This window comes from Eimeria maxima, genomic scaffold, assembly GCF_000499605.1.
Source record: "Eimeria maxima Weybridge genomic scaffold, Emw_scaff163, whole genome shotgun sequence".
Classification (NCBI taxonomy): Eukaryota; Apicomplexa; class Conoidasida; order Eucoccidiorida; family Eimeriidae; genus Eimeria; species Eimeria maxima.
Window position 1 is genome coordinate 11269 of NW_013564555.1, and position 11232 is coordinate 22500.

Below are 11232 nucleotides of genomic sequence, written 5' to 3' on the forward strand. Positions count from 1 at the left end.
ATGAGGTGGGCAGACTACCCATTGTTACCCACGGAAGAGTGGCTGCAGCAGGCTGCTGCTATTGCTGCTGCTGCTGCTAATGACGAAAACAAAGACCCAAAGGATACCCTCATACACCCCAATACTCCAACAGGGCAAACAGTCCCCGGGGGCCCCCTTGAGGGCCCCCTCGGTGTCCCTGTTGGGAGGCCCCTTGAGGGGCCCTTGGAAGAATCCACTGGGGGTCTCCTTGGAGGGTCCTTGGGGGAACCTCTTGGGGGGCCCCTGGGGGAGCCCCTTGAGGGGCTTTCCAAGGGCCCCCTAGGGGGCCCTCTTGATGAGTCATTGGGGGGCCCCTTAGGAGGGTGTACACCTTTAGAGACATCCGTCAATCTGTTTAATTTGGGGGCCCCTTTAAATGGGGTGTATGGTGGGCCCCTTGAAGTAGGAGAGGGGGGGGGCCCCTTCTTGGACTCCTCTATAGGAGACGCCTTGATGGGGCCCCTAGAAGGAGACGGTATTTTAGAGTCTTCTTTTGTCCCCTTTGCTGCCCCCGAAGAAGATTGGATAGAGGCACCACTAGGGGGGCCCCTAATTACTCCCTTGGGGGCCCCCCTAGAGACAACCCTGGGGGAGCCTTTGGAGATGACGTTGGAGGCACCCACAGAGACAAGCCTGGGGGCCCCAACAGAGACGACTTTGGTGTCCACCACAGAGACGACCGTAGGGGCCCCGCTTAAAACGACCGCGGGGGCCCCCTTAGAGACTTTCCTAGGGCCCCCCTCAGAGACGACCTTGGAGGCCCCCACAGAGACGACTATGGGGGGAGCCTTAGACAGAACCCTGGGGGCCCCATTAGAGACGACTGTAGGGGTCCCAATAGAGACGGCCCTGGGGGCCCCCATAGAGACGATTCAGGGGTTCCCTATAGAGACAACCGTTGTGGGCCCCCTAGACTCGGTCCTGGGGCCCTCCCTAGACCCGACCCTGGGGCCCCCCCTAGAATTGACCCTGGGAGTCCCCCCCATGGGGTTCCCTCTAGGAGACAGTTTCTTAGACACAACCTCTGGGGGCCCCTCTGGGGTCCCTCTGATGCCCTTGGCATGCAGCGATATGGGGCTGTCTGTTGAAGACTCCATTGGGCCCCTGGGGTCTGTCTGTGGGGGCCCCCAGGGGCCCTTGCTACCCCCGTTAGGAGCCCCTGTGGGGCCCCATATACAGGAGACAGCTGCGACGTTTGTCCCCTCATACACAGGGGTCGCCCCTAAAGATGCTCTAGGGGCCCCCCAAGAGAGGGATGAGGTTGCTGCAGGAGCAGCAGCTGCCAAGGAGACAACTGCTGCTGTAGGGTCTCCTAGGGGCCCTTATGTAAAGCGGGCCCCCCTACGGAAGACTTATGAGGAGGCCCCCAAGGGTCCCACCAAACAGCAGCAGCTGCAGCAGCTGCAGCAGCTGCAGCAGCAGCAGCGCCCTAAGGGGACCCTCCCCTCTGCGGCAGCAGTGGAGGCCCCCTTAAAGGAAGCAAAGATTCAAAAGGAGACACTTAGGGCAGGAGACACAATAAAGGAGACAATTCATGAGGAGACAATTCATCCTGCATGCAGATATATAGAACCTCTCCCCTTATCTTTCCTACAAAGACTAGGTAAACATAGGGGGCCCCTCAGCAAATATAATACCTAGGGGGCCCCTCAACCTATAATACCTAGGGGGGGCCCCAGCCTATACATATAATTCTTAAGGGGGCTCTCAGCATACATAAAACCTCGGGTATCGATCGGCCTATGTTGTACCTAGGGGCCCCCTGAGACTGTATAGTACCTAGGGGCCCCCTAAGCCTATATGGCACCAAGGGGCCCCCTACGAAGGGCTTTTATTGGCTAAATTAAGTAGACCCTAAAGGTGTTGTGTATATTATCTATGTTGCATGCATGCAGGTCTTGCTGCTGAGGAGACAGCTGCTTATAATGCAGCAATAAAAGGTAACTGTCTCCTTTGGCTACCCCTAAAAAGGAGACACTTTCCTCTTTTATCCGGTCTCCTTATCTATACTTTCTTACAAAATCTTGCTGCTGCTGCGTACCCTATTATCTGTCTCTCTTCTACCTCTAAGGGGGCCCTTCATCTACAGGGGGCCCTTCGTCAGGTACTATCGATGCTGTACCCTCACGGAGGCCCCCGTGGTAAGGGTGGTGGGGGGGCCCCTTCCGATACCCTTCAAGGGGGCCCCCAACGCCAATATCCCCAGGGGGGCTCCCTCGAGGGTACAGCACGACTTGTTGCGCGTATCTGCTGCTCTAAGGGGACAAAGGAGACAGCAGCAGCAGATGTAAAAGAGAGACACTGGCAACAGAGACACCTATTTATTAAATGGGGGGCCCCCAACACATGGAGGGAATATAAGAAAGACCTACAAGAATATAGCGAAGCAATAAGAAAACAAAAAGGGGTACGGTTGCTGCTGCTGCTGTTGCTGCTGTTGATGCATCAGCAGCAGCTGCTGCTGCTGATGCTTTATATGCTGCATTGATGATGCAGCACCTGCTCTTGCTGCAGTATATGCTGCTGCTGCTGCTGTCGCTGCTGCTGTTGCTGCTGCAGCTCCCTTGGCCTCCTCGTACACCTGAAGAGAGACAGCGCCTTAATGTACATCATCCTCTGTCTCCTTTTCGTTTTGCTGTCTCTCAAGAGGAGACACTTAATTCTCTTGCAAAAGGAGACACTTCTTCTCCTGATTCCTGTTTGTGCTGCTGCTGCTCTACAGCAGCAGCAGCAGCAACAGCAGGAACAACAGGAACAGCAGCAGCAGATGACGATGATGATAATGATGCTTCTTCTTCTTCTTCTGCTGCTGCTGCAGCTGCTGACGATGATGATCATGATTGCTGCTGTGCATGCGAGGAGACACTTTATATAGAAAAGGAGACACTTATACAATGGCCTCGTGTTATTGTCTCCTCTTCTGCTCTCTTTTTCTCTCTATTAATGCATGGTTATATAAAACTAGAGGACATTGGTTTGCTGCTGCTTGACGGAGTTACCTGCAACAGCAGCAGCAACTGCAGCAGGAACAGCAGCAGCAGCAGCAGCAGCAGCAATTGCTTCTGCTCTATTGATAATTATGACTATTTATTTAAGTACTTCCTCCCTCGTGCTTCCTCCTTACCCCGTATAATATGTACAACGGAGACACCCTTTACTGGAGTGTCTCCTTGTGGGGCCCCACAGCTTAACTGTCTCCTTCGTAAGTTATATTGTCCCTCCTTCTTATTAGGGGAGGCCCTTGGGTACCCTAGGGGCCCCCCTACCCTTGACATCATACGCTTCCCTCCCCAACATGCACCCTATTGGACTGCAGCAGAAGTTGCTGCTGCAGCATCAGGAGCAGCAGCACAAGCAGCAGCAGCTAGGGGGGGTACTCCAGCAACAGGGTTCTCCCCTGATATGGGGGCCCCCAGGGGGCCCCCACAAGGACAAATCTTCACTGTTTTAGTTCAACAGCTGCTGCTTGCATGCGACAACTTTTTTGCGTATGTTCTAAATACCAAGGGGCCCCCCCGCCAGGGGCCCCCCAGCCAGGGTGCCCCCAGTAAGGGGACAGCAGCAGCAGCAGCAACAGTAGCAGCAGGTGGAGAACGAGACGATAGTGGGGCCCCGCGCCCGTCCGAAGGGTCTCCAATGGAAGGAGACCCTTGGTGGTCTCTCCTTTTGGGGGGCCCCCAAGAAGGAGACAGTTGTGGGGTCTCCGTGCTGCTTGCTGCAGTAGCAAGGGAGTTAAGGGCCCAACATGTGTTGCATGCAAATACCCTGTGCATGCAGCGTGTCTCTTCCTTGCTGCCTCTGCAGCACAGAGAAGCAGCAGCAACACGATGGAGGCGCATGCACTCATTGCTGCTGTATATACAGCAGCAATGGGGCTTCTGGTGTCTCTGTGCTGCAGCAGATAACTTAAGGAGGAACCTCAATAAACTTGCCTTGTCCTTAGGGGGGCCCCACATCTACAACACTACAGGGGCCCCCTCCTCTGTCCCCTCCACCAGTCCCTTAGACTGGGACACCTTCCTGCACCCTCCTCCCCAGCAGCAGCAGCAGGCGGAGTCGCAGCTGCAGGAAAAGCAGCAAGAGGGGTGCCGGGGTACCCCGCTTGCTGCCGGGGCCCCCAGCAGCAGCTCTAGAGGCCTCCCTAACGGCATAAGAGGGGACGGTGATGGGGGTCCCCCTCCCCAGCTTTTAGAAGGTATGGGGGCCCCCAGTGAAGCAGCTCAGGAGGGGCCCCCTTCCTTATATGCCTCCTCGTCTACCGTTACTGCAGCAGCAGCAGCAGCTGAAGATCCTCCTTGGTTGTTGTGGCCATTTTCTGACTTACTTAGAGGGGAGCCTGCTGCTGCAGATAAGGATGGAAGCCCCACCCTGAATTGGGGAGCCCCACTGAGTTGGGGGGCCCCACTGAGTTGGGGGGCCCCTTTAGGCAGCAGCAGACCCACTATCGCTTTGCTGCAGCAGCGACTTGAGTTAGGGGTAAGCTTTTTCTTTATAGAGATGCTTGGGGCCCTCCTTAGGCAGCAGACCCTTAAGCATTATAGGGCCTACTGCAGCAAGGGACTAAGCAGCATTGATTGCTTCCTTCATTTCGAAGAGCAGCAGCAACACCAGCAGCAGCAGCAGCAGCAAATGCAACAGCAGCAGCAGCAGCAGCAACAGTTGGAGGATAATATTGTTGCTCGTTGCCGTCTTATAGCAAGGGAGACACTAAAGGGTCTCTTTAGTCCTCGTCTACTAGAGATAGACAGAATTGTCTCCTTACTGCAGCACAAAGCAAAAGGAGACACTTACAGACTGCAGCAGCAGCAGCAGCAGCAGCATGGATGGGGGCCCCCTCAGTGGGGGGCCCTCTTTCATGCCAAGGAGGCCCTCATTATCTGCAGCAACCCTACAGCAGCATGGTGTCTCCTTCGTTTCTTAGAGGCAAGGGGAATGGGGGAAGCTGTCTCCAATGCTGGCTGCTGGGAGTTCCCTGCTGCTGCTGCTCCTGGTGCTGCTGCTGCGGAGGAGGGACTCAAGGCAATGCCAGGGGAGGGCAGCAACCGTATCCAAAAGGGCCCATTCGCAGAAGGAGACATGGAGCAAGCATTCGTCTGCACCAGCAGCAGCGACGTCTCCACAGGAGGAGACGGACCCTGCAGCAGCAACAGCAGCAACAGCAGCAACAGCAGCAACAGCAGCACCAGCCAAGCTGGTTTTAGGCTTACAGTTGCTGCCAGTACCAATGCGGCGCTGCAGGGGCTCCGATCCCAAGGGTACGGGATTGTGGTGATGGCGGAGACACCCGAGAGGGAGAACCAGCTGCTGCAGGCTGCTGCCTGTTGCAGCAGCAGCAGCAGCAACAGCAGCAGCAGCAGCAGCAGCAAGGAGAAGACAAGAGAATTATTAGATATTCCTCCCCCTTTGCTGCTGCTGCTTGCTGCTGACGTTGTGCCTCATATTGCTTCTTCGCGTGTATCTGCAGGGTGCAATCTCCGCCGCCTTCTAGGGGCCCCCTGGGGGCCCCACATGGGGCTCCTTGTGGGTCCCCCTATGCGGGCCCCTTGGGGGCCCCCTCCAGGGAAGCGTTTTGAGTTGTTCCCGTTGCTGCAGCGGATCCGTCAGCTGCGTGGTAGTACTGCAGCAGGTGGTGTATCTGCTGCTGCAGTGCAGCAGCAGGAGTTGCTGCTGCGGCTGCGTCGTCCCTCTATTATAAATAAAAAAGGAGACAGTCTCTCTTATGGGTATGAGGTAAAGGAGACAGGGGCCTTTGTCCCTTCCCCATTAGCATGGGGACTGCTGCAGCAAATAATAAAAAGAAGCAGCAATGAACCTTTATGTGCTGCATATATTAAGGATAGGCAACATAAAAAGGAGACACTTTCCCATAAGGGGGCCCCTCATACCACCGGATATCTTGAGGGGGCCCCCAACCTGAAGGGTGCCCTCCAGGGGGCCCCCAAGGTTATAGAAGGGCCCCTACAGGTGAAGGAAGGGGGCCCCAATGGGGAGGGCTTCCTTTTGCTAGAGGTGCCGCCGCTGCAGGGGTGTCGAGACACCCCAGCAGCAGCGCAGCAAATATTTGTTGCAGCAGCAGCAGTAGCAAGAAAAGAGACACATTTAGCTAAGCAGCAATTAGCATTAGCAGCAATAAAGAGATTGCATACTCTTGGTGTCCTTAATGATAATCTGCTGCTGCAGCAAGTACCCTCCTTGCAGCCACCAAGGGGCCCCAGGGGGCCCCTCCATCATGAAGGGGACAGCTGCTGTGCTGCAGAAAGGAGACAGATAAGGAGGCAGGTACCCAACTGTCTCCGTATACCAGCAGAACTGCAGCAAATGCTGTTACAGCCCCACAAGTAAGGAGACACCGGGGAGGCCCGTCCTGCAGCAAATACTGCAGCAGCAGCAGCAACAGCAGCAGCAAGCTCCCGCAGCAGCAGAGAGAGGTAGAGCAGCAGCCGTCCGATACAAACGTCAGTAGCAGCAACAGCAGCAGCAGCAGCAGCAATAGATGATACAGCTGCTGCAGCACTAGAGACAGTCTGTGTTGTTTGTGTCTCCTTAGGGAGGACAATTCATTTAAGCTGTACATACACCGCGTGTGGTGTACACCCGTCACCTGGCAGCAGATGCAGCAGGAGCAGGAAGAGGAGGAGCAGCAGGTGCAGCAGGTGCAGCAGCAGCAGCAGCAGCAGCACGAGGAAGCAGAAGGGCAGCAACAAGAAGATGTGTCTCTCCCTGAGAGTCCCCTCTATGATAGCGGAGGACTACTTGGCTATTGGGCACCATTTAGCAGCAAAAGGAGAAGGCTAGCAGCAGCAGCAGCAGCAGCAGAAGCAGCAGCAGGAGACGCAGCAGCAGAAGCAGCAACAGAGGCAGCAGCAGCAGCAGAAGCAGCAGCAGCAAAATCCCTTGCTGTTGAACTTCTATCGAAGTTGTTCCCTAAGAAATCTGTCTCCTCTGTGCTGCAGGTTAACCCTAAACCCTAAACCCTAAACCCTAAACCCTAATTATAAGTATAGGTTAAGCATGCTCATGTTTCTTTTCTGCTGCTGTTGCTGCTGTTTCTGTTGCTGCTGCTGCTGCAGCCATTGGCGTTGCTGCTGCCGTCTCCTTTACCCGAGCCAGTGGTTATGTATGGGGTTTATCCTACGGGTTTAGGGTTTAGGGTTTTGTCTGAGGAGAGAGGAGAAGAGGATAAAGAATTATATAAAACCCTAAACCCTAATAAAATAAATAAAGGAGAAGAAGGGTTTATGCATATACAAGTAGACACACCAGAAGAAGATATGATTCTTTATATCAATAATGCAGAAACACTCAAAGCGCTACTCGTAAACCCTAAACCCTAAACCCTAAACCCTACATCCTAAACCCTAAACCCTAAACCCTAAACCCTAAACCCTAAACGTTGTGAGGCAAAATTATTGGTTTGCATTTCTTGTGTACTAACACAATTGCGGATGCCCGCTAGGGTTTAGGGTTTAGGGTTTAGGGTTTAGGGTTTGTGTGTGTAGACATTTACTTATGATATTCTTCTTCGTGCTGCAAGTGTCTCCAATTTTAATCCACAAAAGGAGACACCTAATGGGCAAAGTGTCTCCTTTTGGCAATCCTTACTAAAGGAGATAGGTGTACCCTCCTTAAACAATAACAAAGAAGGGACAGGGGCCCCCGGGGCCCCCAAAGGCCCCCCTGTACCCTCAAATACAGACACACCAACGGCTGCTGCTGCTCCCGAACAACAGCAGCAAGGAGACACGCAGCAGCAGGAGCAGCAGGAGCAGCAAGAGCAGCAGGTGCAACTAGAGCAGCAACAGCAGCAGCAGCAGGAGCAGCGGAAGCAGCATGAACATCCTGATGATCAGCAGCATCAGCATCACCATCAACAGCAGCAACAGCAGAAACAGCAGCAGCAACAGCAGCAACAGCAGCAGAAAAAGGAAGGAGACAATAATATAGATTCCTTACCTTTATTAATATTAGCACCATTAGGTTATGATGGTAAAGGGATAGATTTTTCTTTTATTTGTTTATTAAATATTCTTAATTGTTATGCTATTAGCAGCAAATGGTATGTTGTTGCTGCTGCTGCTGTTGCTGCTGCTGCTGCTGTTGCTGTTGCTGTTGATGGTGTTGTTGCAGCTGCTGGTGTTGTTGTTGTTGCTGTCTCTGCTGTTGTTGTTATTGTTATTGGTGCTGCTGATGATGATGAGGGAGAGAGGGAGAGGGAGGAGGAGAAGGAGACAGAGACAGAGACAGCTGCAGCAGCAGCAAGACGTAGCAGCAACAGAAAAGGAGACAGTTGCTGCTGCAGCAAATAGGAACTGAGCATGCAGCTGTATCCGTGTCTCCTCACCCCTCGTTGCAACCGCAGGAGCAGCAGCAACAGCATCAGCAACAGTAACTGGTGCTGCTGCTGCTATAGCAGCAGCAGCAGCAGCAAATATTCTTCTTGTTACTGCTGTCCCCTTTCTGCAGGAGACCTGAAGAAGCATCACGCTCCTTAATGGAGATGCATGACGAGGAGACACTTCGTCCTTATGTAAGAAATTTAGTGTCTCCTTTTTCTTCTTATATAAGTCTCCTTAGGTCCTCCTTATTAAGAATACAAAAGGAGACAGTCTCTACTGTCTCCATACAACAACCCCCGCAGCAGCAGCAACAGCAGCAGCAGCAGCAACAGCAGCAGCAGCAGGAGGGAGGCTCCACACTGTCTCCTGAGGAGTTGCTTACGTCCCCTCTGTCTCCTCTTCTTTGTGTTCATCAAAGTGTCCCCTTTGCTGACTTCTGCAGAGCAGGTAAGCTGTCTCCAAAGAGACACAGCAGAAGCAGTAGCAGCAGCAGCAGCAGTAGCAGCAGCAGTAGCAGCAGCAGTAGCAGCAGCAGCAGCCCATATGTCCCCCTTTATGTTTCTGTGTCTTCTTGGTTGCCTTTTTGTCCCTTAGTCTGTCTCCTTATGTGTCTCCTTATGTGTCTCCTTATGTGTCTCCTTATATGTCTCCTTATGTGTCTCCTTATGTGTCTCCTTATGTGTCTCCTTATGTTTCTCCTTATGTGTCTCCTTATGTGTCTCCTTATGTGTCTCCTTATGTGTCTCCTTTTTTTTGTGTATAGGGGGTATAGGTAAATATAGCAGCATAAGTCCGTTAATAGGGGAGGAGACAGTAGATAAAAAAAGGGGACAATTAATTTTTTATTTATATAATAAAAGGGGACAAGAGAGACCCCTTATCCGTCTTACTCATCAGACAAGACGTAGTTATCGTTATGTTGCTCTTGAGGCTTTCTGCTGTTTTGTAAGCAGCAGTAGCAGCAGCAGCAGCAGCAGCAGCAGCAGTAGCAGCAGCAGCAGTTGCAAGACTAGCAGCAGTAGCAGCACCAGTTGCACTAGCAGCAGCAGCAGCAGCAGCAGCAGCAGCAGCAGCAACTGTTTAGATATAGGAAAGGAGACAGTTAACCGCTGTATTGACCTTAAGCTATATTTGTCTCTTGTCTGTGTCTGCTGCTGCTGCTGCTGCTGCTGCTGCTGCTGCTGCTGCTGCTTAGGAATCTCCATGGCTACATCTTAACACCACCCCCACCCCCCCAACCACCACCATCACTAACAGCAGCAGCAACAGCAACAGCAGCAGCAGCAGCAGTACTATCAGCAGCAACAGCAGCAGCAGCAGCAGCAGCAGCAGCAGCAGGATTAGGAGACAGCAGCAAGTGTCTCCTTTTAGTGTCTCCTATATAAATCAATTAAAGGAAGGAGGCATGTGTCTCCTTAGGCCTCATCCTCATCCCTTATTAGGCCCTAAGGGTAATTCTTTCCTTATTAAGGGAAAAAGAATTAGGCAGGTATATTTATTTATTTATTTATTTATTTATTTATATATTAATTAATTAATTAATTAATAATTAAGGGTAACTTGTCTCCTTTTTGTCTCCTTTTTTTCTTTAATCGCTAATCTGCTGCAGCAGCAGCTGCTGCTGCAGATTTACCGCTGCAACACGCTGCTGCTGCTATTGCTGCTGCTGCTGCTGCTGTCTCCTTTTTTTGTAGGGATGTCGTTGGCTTACACGGCTAGAGCATAAGCCAACCCCTGCTGCTGCTGCTGCTGCTGCTGCTGCTGCAGATACTGCAGCAGCAGGAGATGCACCAGCAGCAGCAACAGCAGCAGAGACAGCGTACTTCCCCCAATTCTGCCGCCTCTGTCCCTGGACTGAACCCATCTTCCTCGTAAGCAGCAAGAGGAGACAGCAGCAACAGCAAGAGGAGACAGCAGCAGCAAAAGGAGACAGCAGCAGCTGCTGCTACTTCTACCGTTGCTGTTTCTGCTATTTCTGCTGCTGCTGCTACTGCTGCACTGCTTCTGTGACTTGCTGCTGCTGCTACTACTACTACTACTATTGCTTGTGCTTGTATCACTTGCTGCTGCTGCCCCTACTGCTGCTGCTACTGCTGCTGCTGCTGCTGCTGCTATGTATGTGCTGCTGCTGCTGCTGCAGCAACTAACATGGCTGTCTCCTTTATTTTATAATATAGAGACACTTTGCTGCCAATTAGAGATGAGAGACAAATTGCTGCAGCAAATATATATAAGGACAAAAAAAGGAATAATTAAATTAAGTAAGCATATACTGTCTCCTTTTCTTGTTGCTGCTACTGTTACTGTACCTGCAGCAGCAGCAGCAGCAGCAGCAGCTGATGCTGCTCCTGCTCCTGTTCCTGCTCCTTTTTGTCTTTATCTGTCTCTATTTATCTTATTGTCTCTTTCTCTCTGTCTCCTATTTCTGTCTCCTTTTGTCTCCTTTTTTGCTGTCTTTGTCTCTGTCTCTATCTCTATATATATAATTATAATATAATAATAATAATAATAATTATTATATAATTATATTTATTTATTTATTTATTTATTTATTTATTTATTTATTTATTTATTTATTTATAGGTATAGAGAAGAATTTATTATGTGCATCTCTTACATGTAGAGGATGTATCATTCACCAACCATTCAATACACAACAAGGAGACACTTATAATAAAGGAGACAAGCAACAAGGAGACAGTAAAGGAGACACTTATAATAAAGGAGACAATAAAGGAGACAATAAAGGAGACAGTAATAAAGGAGACAATAAAGGAGACACTTATCATCAAGGAGACACTTATCATCAAGCAGACAATCAAGCAGACAGTAAAGGAGACACTTATCATCAAGGAGACAATAAAGGAGACAGTAA

The 11232-nt window shown here is 51.4% G+C and overlaps 2 protein-coding genes across 2 annotated transcripts in view; both read left to right on the plus strand.

Annotated features, from left to right (window-relative positions):
* Positions 1-8327, plus strand: EMWEY_00018850 (hypothetical protein, conserved; the record flags this gene model as incomplete). Its single annotated transcript, XM_013480111.1, has 6 exons — positions 1-1624; positions 1917-1961; positions 3254-6359; positions 6569-6974; positions 7521-8007; positions 8149-8327. The coding sequence occupies 6 exons, from the start codon at positions 1-3 to the stop codon at positions 8325-8327; spliced, it is 5847 nt and encodes a 1948-aa protein (XP_013335565.1).
* A 2230-nt stretch (positions 8328-10557) lies between these two features.
* The window catches only part of EMWEY_00018860 (hypothetical protein), a gene marked incomplete at both ends in the record, with an annotated part of 1535 nt that continues 860 nt past the window's right edge, over positions 10558-11232 (plus strand). The window contains 2 exons of the mRNA XM_013480112.1: positions 10558-10618; positions 10981-11232. The exon at positions 10981-11232 is cut by the window's right edge and continues 860 nt beyond it. Of these exons, the coding sequence (XP_013335566.1) occupies positions 10558-10618; positions 10981-11232 (313 nt within the window). The remainder of the gene's footprint in view (positions 10619-10980) is intronic.